This window comes from Anomaloglossus baeobatrachus, chromosome 3 (assembly GCF_048569485.1).
Source record: "Anomaloglossus baeobatrachus isolate aAnoBae1 chromosome 3, aAnoBae1.hap1, whole genome shotgun sequence".
In the NCBI taxonomy this organism is placed as follows: Eukaryota; Metazoa; Chordata; class Amphibia; order Anura; family Aromobatidae; genus Anomaloglossus; species Anomaloglossus baeobatrachus.
Genome location: NC_134355.1, coordinates 219,411,861 through 219,434,993, shown reverse-complemented (window position 1 = coordinate 219,434,993; position 23,133 = coordinate 219,411,861). Strand labels below are relative to the sequence as shown.

General features: G+C 48.2%; 1 protein-coding gene across 9 annotated transcripts in view; it reads left to right on the top strand.

Annotated features, from left to right (window-relative positions):
• CEP170 (centrosomal protein 170) overlaps positions 1–23,133 on the top strand; it is a 974,470-nt gene that overhangs the window by 651,042 nt on the left and 300,295 nt on the right. For 7 of the 9 annotated variants that reach the window (XM_075339727.1, XM_075339731.1, XM_075339726.1 and 4 more), the window contains one exon: positions 10,824–10,998. In XM_075339727.1, coding sequence (XP_075195842.1) covers positions 10,824–10,998 — 175 coding nt within the window. The remainder of the gene's footprint in view (positions 1–10,823; positions 10,999–23,133) is intronic. The other 2 variants (XM_075339735.1, XM_075339729.1) reach the window with 1 other exon arrangement.

The window sequence follows — 23,133 nt, the reverse complement described above, 5'->3', positions numbered from 1 at the left end:
CATCCACTGGGAAGAGGCAGGGAGGAGGGTTTGGGTGGGAGCAGAGTGGGTGTATTAGACACAATGGGTGTGTTAGATAAGCCAGACACCGCCCTAGAGCCACAAAGAATTCTGGGACTTGTAGGAACTGAACACAGGAAGTCAGAGGAGAGATTAACCCCATCAGAGCTGGAGCCAGCAATGACCGTGTGCTGCTAGTGCACAATGAAAGGTAATTTTGCTGAAAAAACATAATAGATGTGTTGAGGGGCACATATTAGCAAGATTTATCAGAAAAAAAAAAAATCAGTTTTGGTAACTGGACAACTTCTTTAACCCCTTCAGCCCCCAGCCTGTTTTCACCTTAAAGACCCGGCCATTTTTTGCAATTTTGACCAGTGTCACTTTGACAGGTTATAACTCTGGAACACTTCAACGGATCCTGGCGATTCTGAGATTGTTTTTTCGTGACATATTGTACTTCATGTCAGTGGTAAATTTAGGCAGATATGTTTTGCGTTTATTTGTGAAAATTTCGGAAATTTGGCGAAAATTTTGAAAATTTTGCAATTTTCAAAATTTGAAATTTTATGCCCATAAATCTGAGAGATATGTCACACAAAAAAAGTTACTAAATAACATTTCCCACATGTCTACTTTACACCAGCGCAATTTTTGAAAAAAAAAAAAAATTCCGTTAGGAAGTTAGAAGGGTTCAAAGTTCATCACCAATTTCTCATTTTTCCAACAAAATTTACAAAAAAAAAATTTTTAGGTACCACATCACATTTGGAGTGATTTGAGAAACCTAGGCGACAGAAAATACCCAAAAGTGACCCAATTCTAAAATCTGCACCCCTCACTCTGCTCAAAACCACATCCAAGAAGTTTATTAACCCTTTAGGAGCTTCACAGCAACCAAAGCAATGTAGACGAAAAAATGAAAATTTTACTTTTTTAACACAAAAATGTTACTTTAGCCATAAAAATTAGTATTTTCACAAGGGTATCAGGAAAAATGCATCATAAAATGTATCGTGCATTTTCTCCTGAGTACGCAGATACCCCATATGTGGTGGAAATCAAATGTTTGGGCACACAGCAGGACTCGGAAGGCAAGGAGCGCCATTTGAATTTTTGAGTGCAAAATTAGCTGCACTCATTAGCGGACGCCATGTCGGGTTTGAAGACTCCCCGAGGTGCCTAAACAATGGAGCTCCCCCATAAGTGACCCCATTTTGGAAACTAGAGCCCTCAAATATTTTTTCTAGATGTTTTATGTGCACTTTGAACCCCTGGGGGCTTCACAGAAGTTTATAACGTTGAGCCGTGAAAAGAAAAAAATGTTTTTTTACCACAAAACTGTTGCTTCAACCAGGTAGCTTTTTTTATCACAAAGGGTATCAGGAAAAAATGCACCATAAAATGTATTGTGCATTTTCTCCTGAGTACGCAGATACCCCATATGTGGTGGAAATCAAATGTTTGGGCGCACGGCAGGACTCGGAAAGCAAGGAGCGCCATTTCACAGCAAAATTGGTTGGAATTATTAGCGGACGCTATGTTGCGTTTGGAGACCCCCTGAAGTGCCTAAACAATGGAACTCCCCCACAATTGACCCCATTTTGGAAACTAGACCCCTCATGGAATTTATCTAGCTGTTTAGGGAGCACTTTGAACCCCTGGAGGCTTCACAAACGTTTGTAATGTTGAGCCGTGAAAATATTTTATTTTTTTTACCACAAAATTGTTTTTTCAAACAGGTAGCTTTTTTTCCACAAGGGTATCAGGAAAAAATGCACCATAAAATGTATTGTCCAATTTCTCCTGAGTACGACGATACCTCAGATGTGGTGGAAATCAATTGTTTGGGCGTACGGCGGGGCTCAGAAGAGAAGGAGCGCCATTTCACAGTAAAATTGATTGGAATTATTAGCAGACGCCATGTTTCATTTGGAGACCCCCTGAGGTGCCTAAACAATGGAGCTCCCCCACATGTGATCCCATTTTGGAAACTAGACCCCCCCCATACAAAAAAAATTAGTTTGGCGAAATAAAAAATACAGACATCAGTAGAAAAAAAAAAAAAAATGAGCGCCTGCCAAGACCAGTGCCAAACGTGAGAGCAATGCACGAGTCTCGCATCGCATCATCCACTGCAGTCTGGAAGCGAGCAATTGCGCTGGATAATGCGATGCGAGAGGGCGGGGCGGCAGATGAGAAAGGGCGCAGCGGATGGAAGATGGGAAAGGGCGCAGCGGATGGAGGAGCGGCAGAGGATGGGAAAGGGCGCAGCGGATGGATGATGGGAAATGGCGCAGCGGATGGATGGGAAATGGCGCAGCGGATGGAGCGGCAGAGGATGGGGGGGGTGAGATGGGGATACCTACCTTACAGGATGGATCTAGGCAGCAGGATCACAGCAGACAGAAGAGACAGCAGACAGAAGAGACAGCAGACAGAAGAGGCAGCAGATGAAGGAGGCAACAGATCGAGGAGGGTGAGAGGGGGCAGTAGATGGAAAATGGGAGAGAGCAGGCAGCAGATCGGGGAGGGGGGCAGAGTCTGATGGGAGAGAGAGATGGCACATGTAGGGAAAGGGAGGGGGGCTTGCAGCACATGTAGGGGGAGGGAGGGGGGCTTGCAGCACATGTAGGGGGAGGGAGGGGGGCTTGCAGCACATGTAGGGGGAGGGAGGGGGGCTTGCAGCACATGTAGGGGGAGGGAGGGGGGCTTGCAGCACATGTAGGGGGAGGGAGGGGGGCTTGCAGCACATGTGCTGCAAGCCAGCCACCCTCCCCCCACATGTGCTGCAAGCCAGCCACCCTCCCCCCACATGTGCTGCAAGCCAGCCACCCTCCCCCCACATGTGCTGCAAGCCAGCCACCCTCCCCCCACGTGGGGGGAGGGTGGCTTGCAGCACATGGAGGGATAGGTGGTGTGGCGATGGAGAAGGGGCAGCCGATGAAGGAGGCGGCGGCCGCCGCCGATCGGGGGCAGCAGCGGCTGAAAAAGGTGGGTGCGACGGCGGCGGGGACAGTGGCGAGCATGGCGGCGGGGACGGCGGTGGATCGGGAGCGGCGGCGGAGACAGCGGTGCAGCGGGAGCATGGCGGCGGGGACGGCGGTGGATCGGGAGCGGCGGCGGAGACAGCGGTGCAGCGGGAGCATGGCGGCGGGGACGTCGGTGGATCGGGAGCGGCGGCGGAGACAGCGGTGCAGCGGGAGCATGGTGGCGGGGACGGCGGTGGAGCGGGAGCATGGCGGCGGGGACGGCGGTGGATCGGGAGCGGCGGCGGAGACAGCGGTGCAGCGGGAGCATGGCGGCGGGGACGGCGGTGCAGCGGGAGCATGGCGGCGGGGACGGCGGTGCAGTGGGAGCATGGCGGCGGGGACGGCGGTGGATCGGGAGCGGCGGCGGAGACAGCGGTGCAGCGGGAGCATGACGGCGGGGACGGCGGTGGATCGGGAGCGGCGGCGGAGACAGCGGTGCAGCGGGAGCATGGCGGCGGGGACAGCGGTGGAGCGGGAGCATGGCGGCGGAGACAGCGGTGCATCGGGAGCATGGCGGCGGGGACAGCGGTGAAGCGGCAGCAGCGGCGGGGCGATCGGAGACAGCGGCAGCAGCGGCGGGGCGATCGGAGACAGCGGCGGGGACAGCGGTGAAGCGGGAGCAGCGGCGGGGCGATCGGAGACAGCGGCGGTGAAGCGGGAGCAGCGGCGGGGCGATCGGAGACAGCGGCGGTGAAGCGGGAGCAGCGACGGGGCGATCGGAGACAGCGGCGGTGAAGTGGGAGCAGCGGCGGGGCGATCGGAGACAGCGGCGGTGAAGCGGGAGCAGCGGCGGGGACAGCGGTGAAGCGGGAGCAGCGGCGGGGCGATCGGGGACAGGGGCGGGCGGCGGGGCGATCGGGGACAGGGGCGGGCGGCGGGGACAACAACTTACCGCTCTCCTCGGCTTCCAGGGACGGTCACAGGCCGCAGATCCACATTGATTGGAGAGAGCGGTCACAAGACCGGTCTCTCCAATCAGAGCTGGGGGCGGGTGAAGCATCGATCACCCAGCTCCAGCCAATGGCCAGTGCTACAGCAGCACTGATCAGGGCTGGATTTCAATGTTCCAGCCATTTTCAATGGCTGGAACATTACAGTGGCTGTAATTGGCTGAGCGGCGTTCGTCAGCCAATCACAGCCTCTGTAGGTTCGGGGAGGAGGCACCACCCCTCCTGACGTCAGGCAGAGGTCCCCTCCTTCCCGAATCCACCGTTTAAGTAAATAAATTTCACTCCCCGGGGCTCCGGGACCGCGATTTCGCCAGGACGTACTGAGTACGTCATGGGTCCTTTAGCACCATGTCACCATGACGTACTCAGTACGTCCAAGGTCGTTAAGGGGTTAATAGATGTCAGGGACTGAGCCACATGAAATACTAGCCGTACAGACGTGATGTTTGACACAGGCTGCTGGATCCAAGGGTGACATGTATCCGCTGCCAGGTTCCTTGTTAGCAGCACTCTATACCACTGCAGGGTATAGAAGAGAAACAGGAAATACAACAAAAAACAGTGCCACCATAGACCTCATTAACCCCTTCAGCACTTTCCGTTTTTGCGTTTTTTGTTTTTTTCTCCCCTTCTTCCGAGAGCCGTAACTTTTTTATTTTTCTGTCAATCTTGCCATATGAGGGCTTGTTTTTTGCGGGACAAGTTGTACTTTTAAATGAAACCATAAGTTTTACCATATGGTGTACTGGAAAAGAGCAAAAAAATTCCAAGTGTGGAAAAACTGCAAAAAAGTGTGATGGCACAATAGTTTTTGGGATGTTTTATTCACCGTTTTCACTATATGGTAAAACTGATGTGTGGGTATGATGCCTGAGGTCGGTGCGAGTTTGTAGACACCAAACATGTATAAGTTTACTTGTATCTAAGGGTTTAAAAAAAATTCTCAAGTTTGTCCAATAAAAGTGGCGCATGTTTTGCGCCATTTTCCGAAACACGTAGCATTCTCATTTTTTTGGATCTATAGCTCAGTGATGGCTTATTTTTTGCGTCTCGAGCTGTCGTTTCTAATGGTACCATTTTTGCACAGATGCTACGTTTTGATCGCCTGTTATTGCATTTTGCGTAAAACTTGTGGCGACCAAAAAACGTAATTTTGGCGTTTGGAATTTTTTTGCCACTACGCCGTTTACCAATCAGATTAATTGATTTTATATTTTGATAGATCGGGCATTTCTGAACGCGGCGATACCAAATATGTGTATATTTATTTATTTTTTAACCCTTTAATTTTCAATGGGGGGAAAGGGGGGTGATTTGAACTTTTAGGTTTTGTTTTTTTTTTATTTTTAAAACTTTTTTTTACTTTTTTTTTATTTTACTAGTCCCCCTAGGGGGCTATAGCGATCAGCAATTCGATCGCTCTTATCTATCTGCTGGTCACAGCTATACAGCTGTAAACAGCAGATTCAGTCACTTTCTGTTTCTCTCTGCTCACGGCCGAGGGAAAACGAAAGTGAAACTTCTTAGCTGCAGGCGTAATCACATAACCCTGTGCTATGATGGCAACCACCCAAAGTAACGTGATCATGCACGTGACTTCCGGTGGGGGCGGCGGTAAGTAAAAACATGGCCGTGTGCATATAGATCTTGCTGCCAGACTTTGGCAGCGAAATTTAAGAGGTTAATGGCCGCGGGTGGAAGCGATTCTACCCGCGGCTAGCAGGCACACAAGTCAGCTGTTGAAAACAGGGGGCGGGGCTTAACGGGACACGCTCCATGACGGATATATCCGTCAATGGTCGTGAAGGGGTTAAAGAAGGTCTCACTAATTTGTTTACTGATGGAATATGTGTATATGCAGGTAGTGTCATAATATACTCACCGCTGCTCTCTCTGGTGACCAGCGCTGTTCCGCTTCTCTTCTCACTGATGTCACGACACTCTCTCTGGTGATCAGCGTTGTTCTGCTCCTTTTCTCAGTGACATCACCGCAGCTCTCGCTGGTGTCCAGTGCTGTTCTGCTCTTCTCAATAATGTCAATGCTCTCCAGTATCTAGCGCTGTTCTCCTCCTCTTCTCAGTGACGTCCCCACTCTCAAGCATCTCCGGGTCACACTGCTCTGCAGGACCTGAAAGGGACTTACAGTGTAAGTCAATGGAGCATCAGAAAGGCTTTAATTGTAATAGACTTCTGACTCATAGTGTAGTGTGACCCGAGATACCAGAGAGTGGTGACTGCACTCAGGAAAGTTGAAGAGCGGCATTAGGTGAGTATATAAATACACTCACACTACATTACTTGCACAGATGCACTCAATCAATAAAAAAGTGAGTAGGAGGCTTCTTTATATTATTATTATTATTATTTATTATTATAGCGCCATTTATTCTATGGCGCTTTACAAGTGAAAGAGGGTATACATACAACAATCATCAACAATACAAAACAGACTGGTATAGGAGGAGAGAGGACCCTGCCCGCGAGGGCTCACAGTCTACAGGGAATGGGTGATGGTACAATAGGTGAGGACAGAGCTGGTTGTGCAGTGGTGTACTGGACTAAGGGGTACTTTGCACGCTGCGACATCACTAGCTGATGATAGCGATGCCGAGCGCGATAGTACCCGTCCCCGTCGCACATGCGATATGTTGTGATAGCTGCCGTAGCGAACATTATCGCTACGGCGGCTTCACACGCACTTACCTGCCTTGCGACGTCACTCTATCCGGCGATCCGCCTCCTTCCAAAGGGGGCGGGTCGTACGGCGTCACAGCGACGTCACACGGCAGACGGCCAATAGAAGCGGAGGGGCGGAGATGAGCGGGACGTAAACATCCCTCCCACCTTCTTCCTTCCGCATAGCTGGTGGAGGCAGGTAAGGAGATGTTCCTCGCTCCTGCGGCTCCACACACAGCGATGTGTGCTGCCGCAGGAACGAGGAACAACATTATATCTCCTATTGGTGCGACATTATGAAAATGACCGACACTACACAGATCACCGATTTTCAATGCTTTTGCAATCGTTTATTGGCGCATCTAGGCGTTACACGTTGCGACGTCGTTACCGGCGCCGGATGTGCGTCACTTTTGATTTGACCCCGACGATATCACAGTAGCGATGTCGCAGAGTGCAAAGTACCCCTAAGGGTTATTGTAGGTTGTAGGCTTGTTGGAAGAGATGGGTCTTCAGTTTCATCTTGAAGCTTTTCACGGTAGGGGAGAGTCTGATAAGCTGAGGTAGAGCGTTCCAGAGTATGAGGGAGGCACGGGAGAAATCTTGTACGCGATTGTTGGAAGAGGAGATAAGAGAGGAGTAAAGAAGGAGATCTTGTGAGGATCTGAGCTTGCGTGCAGGTAGGTACCTGGAGACTAGGTCACAGATGTAAGGGGGAGACAGGTTGTGGATGGCTTTGTATGTCATGGTTAATGTTTTGAACTGGAGTTGTTGGGTGATGGGAAGCCAGTGAAGGGATTGGCAGGGTGGCGAGGCTGGGGAATAGCGAGGGGAGAGATGGATTAAGCGGGCCGTAGAGTTTAGGATAGATTGGAGGGGTGCAAGAGTGTTGGAAGGGAGGCCAGAGAGCAGGAGGTTGCAGTAGTCGAGGTGGGAGATGATGAAGGCATCCACTAATGTTTTTGCTGATTTTTGGTTAAGGACAGCACGGATGAGTTGTAGTCTGCATGAGGTGAAGAGGGCTTGGATGTGAGGCTTGAAGCATAGAGCAGAGTCGAGGGTTACTCCAAGGCAACGAGCTTGTGAGACTGGGGAGTGTGAGCAACCGTCAAGTTTGATGGAAAACCTTGTTGGAGGAGTTGTGGAGGAGGAAAGACAATTAATTCTGTTTTGTCCATGTTAAGCTTTAGGAATCGCGCAGAGAAGAAGGATGAAATAGACAGACATTGTGGAATTTTGGTTAGTAGAGACGTAATGTCAGGTCCAGAGAGGTAGATCTGTCTGTCATCGGCATAGAGATGATACTGAAAGCCTTGGGACTCTATGAGCTGTCCCAGGCCGAAGGTGTAGATGGAGAACAGCAGGGGTCCAAGAACTGAACCTTGGGGGACACCGATAGATAGGAGGCGAGATGAGGAAGTGGTGTGAGAATGGGAGACACTGAAAGTTCAGTCGGTTAGGTATGAGGAGATGCAAGATAGGGCCAAGTCTGTGATGCCCAGAGATGAGAGAATCTGTAGTAGGAGGGAGTGGTCTACTGTGTCGAAGGCAGAGGACAGGTTCAGGAGGAGGAGGACAGAGTAGTGTCGCTTGGCTTTGGCGGTTAGTAGGTCATTGGTGATTTTGGTTAAAGCAGTGTCAGTAGAGTGATGCGGTCGGAAGCCAGATAGTAGCTGGTCAAAGAGGGAGCTGGAGGAGAGGTATGAGGACAATGAATGTATATGTTATATGAATGTTAAATGAATGTATTCACCTATATGTTCACATGCGACTTCACCACATCTGGCTTTTCTCACACTTGTAATGGAGCTGGAATAATATGAGCATATAGATGACACATATACAAACATATTAGACATATAGATGAATGGATGGATAGATTAGATAAACAGATAATAGATAAATGGATAGATAATGAGTTGGATAAATGATTGGATACACAGATAATAGATAGATTAGATGCACGGATAATATATAAATAGATATGTCATAAATGGATAGAGGAATAGATAATAGAGGGATAGATATATAATAGATTAGATACACAGATAATATATAGTTAGAGATTGATAGATAGACTATAGACAGATTAGATACACAGATAATATATAGATTAGATACACAGAAAATAGATTAGATACACATATAATAGATAGGTTAAATACACACATAATATATAGACAGAGGGATAGATATATAATAGATTAGATACACAGATATTATATAGATAAACAGAGGGATAGATAATATATATAGATTAGATGCACAGATAATAGATTAGATACACAGATACTATATAGATAGATATAGATTAGATACACAGAGAGATTAGATACACAAAGAGATTAGATACACAGATTAGATAAACATAATATATAGACAGACAGATTAGATACACAGATGATAGATTAAATACACATAATATATAGATAGACAGCTAGATTAGATAGACAGATTAGATAGACAGATAATGGATAGATAGATTAGATACACAGATAATATATAGATAGATGTGCACACATTACACATGGACTCACCCTCTCTGCAGATGATGGCACATGGGGCCTAGAATTTTCTCTGGAGCCTGTACTTCCATCTTCTCTTGTGGCGCAGCCTCCCCTGTTCCTCCTGGGGCCGACTGCTGTATTTTTTTCTAAATAATTCCAGTGCTGCAGGGGGAGAGCAGCTCAGGGATGAGGGAGGCAGGGAGCCATGTTTGCATACAGAGGCCCCTGCTCTGATGGAGACGGAGCTGGTGTGCGGAGCCTCCTCTCTGTCTCTGAGAAATTATGTCATCCTCTGCGCGGCAGGCAGCTCCTGCAGACATGAATTCTCCCTCCTGCAGGCCCTAACAGGTGAGGAAGGAGCCCCTGTCAGCTCAGCATAATCATATGCATTCAGCTGATCGGGCCCCTTCTTCTCCTGTTAGTGTTCAAGCTGCTGCAGGCGAAGGAAATCCCCATATGTTTTCAGGCCCGAGGGCCCCCCTCCAGCTCGGAGCCCCTGTGCGACTTATATGCTGCCAGTGGATAGGGGGTTTGTGTATCTTGTCCCTGCAGGCATTATATGATGTCTCAACATCTCTATTGGTATTTTTTAATACTTTGTGCTCATTACCTGGTGTTCTGGGCTGCTCTTTATGCAGGGTGGTCTAGCTTTTACTTGCTCTGCATAGAACCCCCATATTTTGGTATTACATAAATTTTGGTCAGCACTATCTATTGTGTCAATATATATACATTTACTATTTATTGTGTATTGCTGTTTGTACACTTTATGGGACAACTGCTATGTTTTTTATGGTTTTAAACCATTTCTGCACATGTTCTTTGTATTGTTTGTTTGTCTTGGATACAATAAAGAGTTTGTTACTTTTTATATTGGTGTGCACAGTTTTTTGCAGTGTCTTTTCTCCATTTGCTGTTTACCAATTTCTCTGCAATTGTAGCACCCATTTTTGCATTTATTATACGTTGGTATATATTATTTTCAGCATTGCATGCACCCTGCTCCTTCCTTTAATGGCAATAAGCAGTATGGCTCACTCTGAGTTGGTGAGAGCGGAGTGACACTATGATTGTGTGGGTGTGGTGATACTGGGACCTGGGTCTGGGACATCATTATTGAACCGCAACTAGGGCTTATCATTGGAGTAAGGCATATAACTTGAGCATACTCCAAAAAAGCCAAAATAATCCTGCTAGGTCTTATTTTCGTGGTAGGTCTTATTTTCAGGGAAAAAATGAAGGTGTATATTCATTTACTTGAGTGTCTAGCTGCTCTGTGTGACTAAAGACTTGTGAGTCCTCACATCACACACACGGTGCGCTGCAAGGTTTCGTGAGTCTCTACGCTGGGAACAGTGGTCAAGTATGCGATATGACTACTCCCGGCAGAATGGCAGAATTTTCTGAGCTCCTGTTCAACTCATAGTAAAGTGTATGCAACATCTATAGATATAACCTCATCCACGCTGCTAACGTTGCCATACGAGAGGTATTGTTAATATAATTTGTGAGAAATCCTCAAAATATTGCAAATATTGGTTTAGTATCCATTGAGCAAATGCTCAGTCATAGAGGTAATCATTATAGTTTCCTTCCCACTACAAATCATTTTTAGGATCTAATATAATTATTTGTTCTTTTCTTTTTTTTTTTTTAAGGATCAGCCAAGATTTAGCTCTTATTGCTCAGGAAATTAATGACGTTGCAGGAGAAATCGATTCAGTGACCTCATCAGGTACTGCACCTAGCACCACAGTAAGCACTGCAGCTACCACACCTGCTTCAGCTATAGACACCAGAGAGGAGGTAGGAGATCTTCACCTAGATGAACAGGTTGTTTCTTCTTCTTGTCATTTGCTTTTCATTTTTACTGTCTTCACTAATAATATTTTTTTATTTTTACCTTTAAAGGGAATCTGTCTCCAGGATTTTGCAACCTAATCTGAGAGCAGCATAACATAGGGGCAGAAATCCTGATTCCAGCAGTGTTACATACTGGGCTGCTTAGTGTTGTTTTGATAAAATCACTGATCAGCAGTAGATTATCATTAGAGCACTGTTTGGCATGCTGCCAGGTAGTCTAACATATACATGATCGCTGTTTAACTCCTAGATCTGCAGCAGAGAAAACATTGCTTTCATCAAAATGACAGCAAACTCAGTAAATAAGCTCAGTAAGTGATGCAACGCTGGAATCAGGCTAAAGGTAGCTTTACATGCTACGAGATCGCTAAAGCGATCTCGTTGGGGTCACGGATTTTGTGACGCACATCCAGCCGCTTTAGCGATGTCGTTGCGTGTGACACCTGAACGATTTTGAATAGTCTCAAAAACGTTCAAAATCGCCCCTCTTCCCAATTATCGTTGCTGCTGCAGTAACGATGTTGTTTGTCGTTCCTGCGGTAGCACACATCGCTATGTGTGACGACGCTGGAATGACAAACATCTCCTTACCTGCGTCCACCGGAAAAGGAGGAAGGAAGGAAGGAGGTGGGCGGGATGTTCCGGCCGCTCATCTACTCCCCTCCTTTTCTATTGGGCGGCGGTTCAGTGACGCTGCTGTGATGTCGCTGTGACACTGAACTAACCGCCCCCTTAGAAAGGAGGCGGTTCGCTGGTCACAGCGACGTTGCAGAGCAGGTATGTGCGTGTGATGCTGCCGTATCGATAATGTTCGCTATGGCAGCGATCACACATCGTTACAACGACGGGGGCGGGTGATATCGCGCTCGACATCGCTGTCGTGGCGTGTAAAGCGGCCTTAACTGTCTCTACATTATGCTGCTCTCAGATGAGGTAGCAATAGCATGGTGACAGATTCCCTTTAAGTCTTATTTTCTTATATGAAATAAGGTTTATTTGTATTGTGTGTGTGTGTGTGTGTGTGTGTGCGTGTGTGTGTGTGTGTGTGTGTGTGTATATCTATCTAGCTATCTATCTAGTGATGTTGTACTCTGTTCTCACACTGTATAATGGGGTTACTCACTTTGCCGTGATGTGGAGTAGGACAGGAACACAGTTCATTAAAAGTACAATCTGTTTATTAACATCACAAAAACTGCAGTTCAGCAACATAAAACAGAGCATCTTCCAGCTTAAAGGAACACACAAGCACTGCTTTCAAACCGTTACATTCCCCTCTCAGGTTTGGGTACAGCAGAATTTTCCCAGTGGAGCTGTCTACCTCCACTCACTGACCCTGGTCAGCATCCACACTCATCTCCATGAAGTTTCTTCATGGAAGCCTGCCAGCTTCCACGCACTGACTTCTGTCAGTCCACACACCTGTAGCAGAAAGTCCTTCTCACAGCCCAGTACTCTCTGTACTGGCTGCAGTCCTTCCACATGGCAAACACAAACTCCATTAAACATATGGGACACATCAGACACATCCATGGGTTGGGAATTTGAATGGCCAGTCGCACCCATCTCTCCAGCCATCTATGAACTTGACCCTGTGAATACAAAAACATGTGGCACTACAAGTACCAGCACTGACTTTCAGGTTCCCACCACTTCTGTGGTACATATCTGCCATTAACAATGTAGCCAGTCGGCATTTTATAATATATAGACTGGAGATCAATATTGAAGAAGAACACACAATTTCCTAAATGGTAATGTCATTGTGTAGTCCTATGTGATTTTATCCTAACATGAGTAAACTAGCAGTATTTTAAGCTTATTTCATAATTAGATTTTTTTCAAAAGCACCTAAAAATGGAAATGAGCTAAATGTTAAAGAACACTGATCAAAATTAGAGAACACTTTCAGATACCTACAAGTTATTGGTGTTAATCTGGTACCTGGTGTTAATTTTCTTAATTATCTGTCAAACCCTATGTATCTGGCATTCTTACTTTCCAGTTTGCACTGACTTTGCAAAAATGATGTGCCAACCAAAGTGACTGAAGCCCTCTGGCAGCAGGCTGTCCAGATGAAGGCCAAAGGGGTGACCCTATCAGCCATAGCAAGAGAAGTTGGTCGTTCCAAGTCTGTGATTTTGAGAATATTGCATCTTTACATCACAAACTCTTTCAAGTCCTGAAAGAAGGCTGGTTGCCCTTGCAAGAGAGGACAGGATAATGAGGAGAATCTCCATGGGTAATCATATCAATACTGCAGCTGGAATTGCTCGCCAGTTCAGCACTAAACAGGATAAGGATCTATCTGTTACGTCACCACCGGAGTCCGCTCCAGCGACTTCTGCTTCGATCGCCAGGCGACGCCGTGTTCCTGCAATTGGATGGTGCTGGTGATGGGAGAGGAGTCGATGCCAGCGGCTCCGATCATCCACTGGGCTTCGTTATCTTGGGATCTGCAGTACCACTGGCTGACTGTGGGCGGGGTGTGTCTTCCAGCTGAAGTTTCCAGCATTCAGCTACAGACAATGGGATGACACCACACCCATTTTAGTTCCCCTCTTGTCTGCTGACACCTGCCAGAGATAGTTCTGATTTCCTGGCTCCTGATCCACCCTATTCTGTTTTGTGATTCCTGTGTGCTGACTTGTGCGTGTTTTCTGACTACCCTTCTGCCTGCTGTTTTTGTACCTCGCTGCCCGATCCGGATTTGACCTCTGCTACGTTTTCTGATTACGTCCTTGCCTGCCGATTCTGTCCCTGTTTTGCTATTCCTGGTTTGACCCTGCCTGATGACTACTCTCATCGGACTGCAGCCTTCCACAGGTAGTGATCTCCAGGGCCCTGTGTAATTCCAAATCCCTGTATAAGGGTTAAAGGGTTTCAGGGTTCTGGGGGTCCTGCTTGGTGAGTGGCTTCCCTCTAGTCTGTCCATTACATCCCATCTGAGTCTGTTGATCCAGGCAGGCGTTACACTATCTCATCATACAGTGTCACAACGTTTCAGAGCATTTGGACTTAAAGTCCACTATTCAGTGACCAAACCTTTCATTATAAAAAAGCAACAAAAAAGAGGAATAAATATCATTACTTACAGCAAAGATGGAACTGCAGCTGTACATTACCTAGGTCTAAAACTACTACTCCAGCAGGATACAGCTAAGCCTCCCTTAGGTGGAGGTATCACAGGTGCAGAAGGAGCAAATCACACACACGCTTCCAAAACATGGAGGGGGCGATTGATGCATGGTAAAACTGCACACTGATGGCTTGCATAGAGCACTGTTCACACTAACAGATGCACAGTCACAAACCCACAGCCTATTAGGCGACGCCCATACTATTAGATCAGGCGGGCTGTCAAGCCGTACGCCAACTGTGCATCACACTGGGACAGGAACTCTAATATGCAAAGCCTAACAAAACCAGTGTGCAGTTTAACAATCCAGTAATCACCCCCTCCATGTTTTGGAAGCGTGTATGTGATTTGCTCCTCCTGCACCTGTGATGCCTCCACCTAGTGGGGGCTTAGCTGTATCCTGCTGGAGTAGTAGTAGTTTTTGGCCCAGGTAATGAACAGCTGTAGTTCCATCTTTGCTGTATGTAACAAACCTTTCATTAGCAGAAAGAATAAAAAGGCTAGACTCGCCTTTGGTGAGGAGCATGTTGTGTGGACAGAGGATCAGTGATCCACAGTTCATTTTAGTGATGAAAGCAAGTTTAATTTATTTCGGTCCGATGGAAACATGTTGGTTGATAAACTGGGAAAGTGTGTTAAGAAGTCAGTGAAAGGTGGTGGAGGAAGTATCGTGGTTTGGAGAATGTTTTCTGCAGCAGGAGTTGGATATCTCATACAGCTGCATGTCAGAGTGAATGCAAGTGTGCATCAGAACCTTCTTCAACACCACGTGGTTCCTTACTTCAGTTTATCACTCAATTAGCCAGCAATTTTCATGCAGGACAATGCCCCCTGTCACACAGCAAAACGGGTAAAGCAGTTCCTTGAAGCAGAAAATATTGAAACAATGAAATGGCCAACCCAGAGTCCTGATCTAAGCCCAATAGAAAACCTCTGGAAAATCCTTGGTGACAAAGTTATGGCCAAGAAACCCACAACAATCAATGAACTGTTGAAGAGACTGGAAGAAGAGTGGACCAAAATCACAACAGAGCAGTGAGTGAGACTAGGGATGTCCTGTGGCTGCAGATGTGCTGAAGTCATTCAAAGCAAAGGACTGTACACTTTCTACTGATTGATGACTTTTACCTTCAGAAAATTTAGTTATATTCCTCTGTGCTACAGTCATTGCTGTTCTCTACTTATGATCATCACGAATGTGTGCATGTGTGTTTAATATATATATATATATATATATATATAGATATATATATATATCTATATATATATATATGTATATATATATATATATATATATATATATATATATATATATATATATATAGAGATAGATAGAGATATATATATACAGTGCTTTTTTTGCGGTGGTACGCGCCGGTACGGCGTACTGGAAAATCTGAAGAGCACCTCTGGCTCTGTCCACATGGCTAATTTGTAAACTATACAAATTAGCCATGTGGAGCGAAGGCACAAGCCAGCGGCGTCTCCAGGGGCGCTGTCGGGCTGCCTGATACGGCGGTGTGGAAGTCTGCCGGGTGGGAGCTGCTATTCTCTGAGCGCAGCTTTCACGCTGACAGCCACACTCATAGAAAGTGCAGCGCGCGGCTCTCACTGCTGAATTGTCCTAGTATCTGTCAGACATGAGGACAATTGAAGCGGTGACGCTGGCGCTGACGTCCGGGTCAGCGCGACGTCTGTCATGTGATCAGGTCAGCTGATCAGACTTCTGACCCGGAAGCCAGCGCCGCAGCGCAGAGGCGGCAGAGAAATGCTGAGAAGTGCTCCATTCTGGAGCTGAAAAAGACACGGACGGAGGAACATTATGGGGTAAGAGGGGAGTATTTAAAAAAACAGTATGGGGGAGAGAGGGGGTGAGGGAACTATTTGTGGACACACTATGGGGGGGGCAGAGGGTGGGGAAGAGGCAATATGTATATACACAGTATGGATGGGGAGGGAACTATCTGTGGACAGAGTATGGGGAGAGAGAGGATGAGGTTTCATGCATGGGGAGATAAATTATGAGGGGTGATGTATGGGGAGAGAGGATGAGGTATTATTCATGGGGAGAGAGGATAAGGGGTGATGTATGGGGAGAGAATGGATGAGGTTTCATGCATGGGGAGAGAGGATGAGGGGTGATGTATGGGTTGAGAGAGGATGAGGTTTCATGCATGGGGAGAGAAATGATGAGGGGTGATGTATGGGGAGAGAGGATGAGGTTTCGTTCATGGGGAGAGAGGATGAGGGGTGATGCATGGGGAGAGAGAGGATGAGGGGTGATACATGGGGAGAGAGAGGATGAGGTTTCATGCATGGGGAGAGAAATGATGAGGGGTGATGTATGGGGAGAGAGGATGAGGTTTCATTTATGGGGAGAGAAGATGAGGGGTGATGTATGGGGAGAGAGAGGATGAGGTTTCATGCATGGGGAGAGAGGATGAGAGGTGATGTATGAGGAGAGAGGATGAGGTTTCATTCATGGGGAGAGAGGATGAGGGGTGATGTATGGGGAGAGAGGATGATGTTTCATGCATGGGGACAGAGGATGAGGGGTGATGTATGGGGAGAGAGAGGATGAGGTTTCATGCATGGGGACAGAGGATGAGGGGTGATGTATGGGGAGAGAGGATGAGGTTTCATTCATGGGGAGAGAGAATGAGGGGTGATGCATGGGGAGAGAGAGGATGAGGTTTCATTCATGGGGACAGAGGATGAGGGGTGATGTATGGGGAGAGAGGATGAGGTTTCATGCATGGGGACAGAGGATGAGGGGTGATGTATGGGGAGAGAGGATGAGGTTTCATTCATGGGGAGAGAGAATGAGGGGTGATGTATGGGGAGAGAGAGGATGAGGTTTCATGCATGGGGACAGAGGATGAGGGGTGATGTATGGGGAGAGAGGATGAGGTTTCATTCATGGGGAGAGAGAATGAGGGGTGATGCATGGGGAGAGAGAGGATGAGGTTTCATTCATGGGGACAGAGGATGAGGGGTGATGTATGGGGAGAGAGGATGAGGTTTCATGCATGGGGACAGAGGATGAGGGGTGATGTATGGGGAGAGAGGATGAGGTTTCATTCATGGGGAGAGAGAATGAGGGGTGATGTATGGGGAGAGAGAGGATGAGGTTTCATGCATGGGGACAGAGGATGAGGGGTGATGTATGGGGAGAGAGGATGAGGTTTCATTCATGGGGAGAGAGAATGAGGGGTGATGTATGGGGAGAAAGAGGATGAGGTTTCATGCATGGGGACAGAGGATGAGGGGTGATGTATGGGGAGAGAGAGGATGAGGTTTCATGCATGGGGAGAGAAATGATGAGGGGTGATGTATGGGGAGAGAGGATGAGGTTTCATTTATGGGGAGAGAAGATGAGGGGTGATGTATGGGGAGAGAGAGGATGAGGTTTCATGCATGGGGAGAGAGGATGAGAGGTGATGTATGAGGAGAGAGGATGAGGTTTCATTCATGGGGAGAGAGGATGAGGGGTGATGTATGGGGAGAGAGGATGATGTTTCATGCATGGGGACAGAGGATGAGGGGTGATGTATGGGGAGAGAGAGGATGAGGTTTCATGCATGGGGACAGAGGATGAGGGGTGATGTATGGGGAGAGAGGATGAGGTTTCATTCATGGGGAGAGAGAATGAGGGGTGATGCATGGGGAGAGAGAGGATGAGGTTTCATTCATGGGGACAGAGGATGAGGGGTGATGTATGGGGAGAGAGGATGAGGTTTCATGCATGGGGACAGAGGATGAGGGGTGATGTATGGGGAGAGAGGATGAGGTTTCATTCATGGGGAGAGAGAATGAGGGGTGATGTATGGGGAGAGAGAGGATGAGGTTTCATGCATGGGGACAGAGGATGAGGGGTGATGTATGGGGAGAGAGGATGAGGTTTCATTCATGGGGAGAGAGAATGAGGGGTGATGCATGGGGAGAGAGAGGATGAGGTTTCATTCATGGGGACAGAGGATGAGGGGTGATGTATGGGGAGAGAGGATGAAGTTTCATGCATGGGGACAGAGGATGAGGGGTGATGTATGGGGAGAGAGGATGAGGTTTCATTCATGGGGAGAGAGAATGAGGGGTGATGTATGGGGAGAGAGAGGATGAGGTTTCATGCATGGGGACAGAGGATGAGGGGTGATGTATGGGGAGAGAGGATGAGGTTTCATTCATGGGGAGAGAGAATGAGGGGTGATGTATGGGGAGAAAGAGGATGAGGTTTCATGCATGGGGACAGAGGATGAGGGGTGATGTATGGGGAGAGAGAGGATGAGGTTTCATGCATGGGGAGAGAAATGATGAGGGGTGATGTATGGGGAGAGAGAGGATGAGGTTTCATTCATGGGGAGAGAAATGATGCGGGGTGATGTATGGGGAGAGAGAGGATGAGGTTTCATTCATGGGGAGAGAGGATGAGGGGTGATGTATGGGGAGAGAGAGGATGAGGTTTCATGCATGGGGACAGAGGATGAGGGGTGATGTATGGGGAGAGAGAGGATAAGGTTTCATGCATGGGGAGAGAAATGATGAGGGGTGATGTATGGGGAGAGAGAGGATGAGGTTTCATGCATGGGGAGAGAAATGATGAGGGGTGATGTATGGGGAGAGAGAGGATGATGTTTCATTGATGGGGAGAGAGGATGAGGGGTGATGTATGGGGAGAGAGAGGATGAGGTTTCAATGATGGGGAAAGAGGATGAGGGGTGATGTATGGGGAGAGAGAGGATGAGGTTTCATGCATGGGGACAGAGGATGAGGGGTGATGTATGGGGAGAGAGGATGAGGTTTCATGCATGGGGACAGAGGATGAGGGGTGATGTATGGGGAGAGAGGATGAGGTTTCATTCATGGGGAGAGAGAATGAGGGGTGATGTATGGGGAGAGAGAGGATGAGGTTTCATGCATGGGGACAGAGGATGAGGGGTGATGTATGGGGAGAGAGGATGAGGTTTCATTCATGGGGAGAGAGGATGAGGGGTGATGTATGGGGAGAGAGAGGATGAGGTTTCATGCATGGGGACAGAGGATGAGGGGTGATGTATGGGGAGAGAGAGGATAAGGTTTCATGCATGGGGAGAGAAATGATGAGGGGTGATGTATGGGGAGAGAGAGGATGAGGTTTCATGCATGGGGAGAGAAATGATGAGGGGTGATGTATGGGGAGAGAGAGGATGATGTTTCATTGATGGGGAGAGAGGATGAGGGGTGATGTATGGGGAGAGAGAGGATGAGGTTTCAATGATGGGGAAAGAGGATGAGGGGTGATGTATGGGGAGAGAGAGGATGAGGTTTCATGCATGGGGACAGAGGATGAGGGGTGATGTATGGGGAGAGAGGATGAGGTTTCATTCATGGGGAGAGAGAATGAGGGGTGATGCATGGGGAGAGAGAGGATGAGGTTTCATTCATGGGGAGAGAAATGATGCGGGGTCATGTATGGGGAGAGAGAGGATGAGGTTTCATTCATGGGGAGAGAGGATGAGGGGTGATGTATGGGGAGAGAGAGGATGAGGTTTCATGCATGGGGACAGAGGATGAGGGGTGATGTATGGGGAGAGAGAGGATAAGGTTTCATGCATGGGGAGAGAAATGATGAGGGGTGATGTATGGGGAGAGAGAGGATGAGGTTTCATGCATGGGGAGAGAAATGATGAGGGGTGATGTATGGGGAGAGAGAGGATGATGTTTCATTGATGGGGAGAGAGGATGAGGGGTGATGTATGGGGAGAGAGAGGATGAGGTTTCAATGATGGGGAAAGAGGATGAGGGGTGATGTATGGGGAGAGAGAGGATGAGGTTTCATGCATGGGGACAGAGGATGAGGGGTGATGTATGGGGAGAGAGGATGAGGTTTCATTCATGGGGAGAGAGAATGAGGGGTGATGCATGGGGAGAGAGAGGATGAGGTTTCATTGATGGGTAGAGAGGATGAGGGGTGATGTATGGGGAGAGAGGATGAGGGGTGATGTATGGGGAGAGAGGATGAGGGGTGATGTATGGGGAGAAAGAGGATGAGGTTTCATGCATGGGGACAGAGGATGAGGGGTGATGTATGGGGAGAGAGAGGATGAGGTTTCATGCATGGGGAGAGAAATGATGAGGGGTGATGTATGGGGAAAGAGAGGATGAGGTTTCATTCATGGGGAGAGAAATGATGAGGGGTGATGTATGGGGAGAGAGAGGATGAGGTTTCATTCATGGGGAGAGAGGATGAGGGGTGATGTATGGGGAGAGAGAGGATGAGGTTTCATGCATGGGGACAGAGGATGAGGGGTGATGTATGGGGAGAGAGAGGATGAGGTTTCATGCATGGGGAGAGAAATGATGAGGGGTGATGTATGGGGAGAGAGAGAGGATGAGGTTTCATGCATGGGGAGAGAAATGATGAGGGGTGATGTATGGGGAGAGAGAAGATGATGTTTCATTGATGGGGAGAGAGGATGAGGGGTGATGTATGGGGAGAGAGAGGATGAGGTTTCATTCATGGGGAGATAGAATGAGGGGGGATGCATGGGGAGAGAGAGGAGGATGAGGTTTCATTGATGGGGAGAGAGGATGAGGGGTGATGTATGGGGAAAGGATGAGGGGTGATGTATGGGGAGAAAGAGGATGAGGTTTCATTAATGGGGAGAGAGAATGAGGGGTGATGCATGGGGAGTGAGAGGATGAGGTTTCATGCATGGGGAGAGAAATGATGAGGGGTGATGTATGGGGAGAGAGAGGATGAGGTTTCATTCATGGGGAGAGAAATGATGAGGGGTGATGTATGGGGAGAGAGAGGATGAGGTTTCATTCATGGGGAGAGAGGATGAGGGGTGATGTATGGGGAGAGAGAGGATGAGGTTTCAATGATGGGGAAAGAGGATGAGGGGTGATGTATGGGGAGAGAGAGGATGAGGTTTCATGCATGGGGACAGAGGATGAGGGGTGATGTATGGGGAGAGAGGATGAGGTTTCATTCATGGGGAGAGAGAATGAGGGGTGATGCATGGGGAGAGAGAGGATGAGGTTTCATTGATGGGTAGAGAGGATGAGGTTTCATGCATGGGGACAGAGGATGAGGGGTGATGTATGGGGAGAGAGAGGATGAGGTTTCATGCATGGGGACAGAGGATGAGGGGTGATGTATGGGGAGAGAGGATGAGGTTTCATTCATGGGGAGAGAGAATGAGGGGTGATGCATGGGGAGAGAGAGGATGAGGTTTCATTGATGGGTAGAGAGGATGAGGGGTGATGTATGGGGAGAGAGGATGAGGGGTGATGTATGGGGAGAGAGGATGAGGGGTGATGTATGGGGAGAAAGAGGATGAGGTTTCATGCATGGGGACAGAGGATGAGGGGTGATGTATGGGGAGAGAGAGGATGAGGTTTCATGCATGGGGAGAGAAATGATGAGGGGTGATGTATGGGGAGAGAGAGGATGAGGTTTCATTCATGGGGAGAGAAATGATGAGGGGTGATGTATGGGGAGAGAGAGGATGAGGTTTCATTCATGGGGAGAGAGGATGAGGGGTGATGTATGGGGAGAGAGAGGATGAGGTTTCATGCATGGGGACAGAGGATAAGGGGTGATGTATGGGGAGAGAGAGGATGAGGTTTCATGCATGGGGAGAGAAATGATGAGGGGTGATGTATGGGGAGAGAGAGAGGATGAGGTTTCATGCATGGGGAGAGAAATGATGAGGGGTGATGTATGGGGAGAGAGAGGATGATGTTTCATTGATGGGGAGAGAGGATGAGGGGTGATGTATGGGGAGAGAGAGGATGAGGTTTCATTCATGGGGAGAGAGAATGAGGGGGGATGCATGGGGAGAGAGAGGAGGATGAGGTTTCATTGATGGGGAGAGAGGATGAGGGGTGATGTATGGGGAAAGGATGAGGGGTGATGTATGGGGAGAAAGAGGATGAGGTTTCATTAATGGGGAGAGAGAATGAGGGGTGATGCATGGGGAGTGAGAGGATGAGGTTTCATGCATGGGGAGAGAAATGATGAGGGGTGATGTATGGGGAGAGAGAGGGTGAGGTTTCATTCATTGGGAAAGAAATGATGAGGGGTGATGTATGGGGAGAGAGAGGATGAGGTTTCATTCATGGGGAGAGAGGATGAGGGGTGATGTATGGGGAGAGAGAGGATGAGGTTTCAATGATGGGGAAAGAGGATGAGGGGTGATGTATGGGGAGAGAGAGGATGAGGTTTCATGCATGGGGACAGAGGATGAGGGGTGATGTATGGGGAGAGAGGATGAGGTTTCATTCATGGGGAGAGAGAATGAGGGGTGATGCATGGGGAGAGAGAGGATGAGGTTTCATTGATGGGTAGAGAGGATGAGGGGTGATGTATGGGGAGAGAGGATGAGGGGTGATGTATGAGGAGAGAGGATGAGGGGTGATGTTAGGGGAGAAAGAGGATGAGGTTTCATGCATGGGGACAGAGGATGAGGGGTGATGTATGGGGAGAGAGAGGATGAGGTTTCATGCATGGGGAGAGAAATGATGAGGGGTGATGTATGGGGAGAGAGAGGATGAGGTTTCATGCATGGGGAGAGAAATGATGAGGGGTGATGTATGGGGAGAGAGAGGATGATGTTTCATTGATGGTGAGAGAGGATGAGGGGTGATGTATGGGGAGAGAGAGGATGAGGTTTCATTCATGGGGAGAGAGAATGAGGGGTGATGCATGGGGAGAGAGAGGAGGATGAGGTTTCATTGATGGGGAGAGAGGATGAGGGGTGATGTATGGGGAAAGGATGAGGGGTGATGTATGGGGAGAAAGAGGATGAGGTTTCATTAATGGGGAGAGAGAATGAGGGGTGATGCATGGGGAGAGAGAGGATGAGGTTTCATGCATGGGGAGAGAAATGATGAGGGGTGATGTATGGGGAGAGAGAGGATGAGGTTTCATGCATGGGGAGAGAAATGATGAGGGGTGATGTATGGGGAGAGAGAGGATGAGG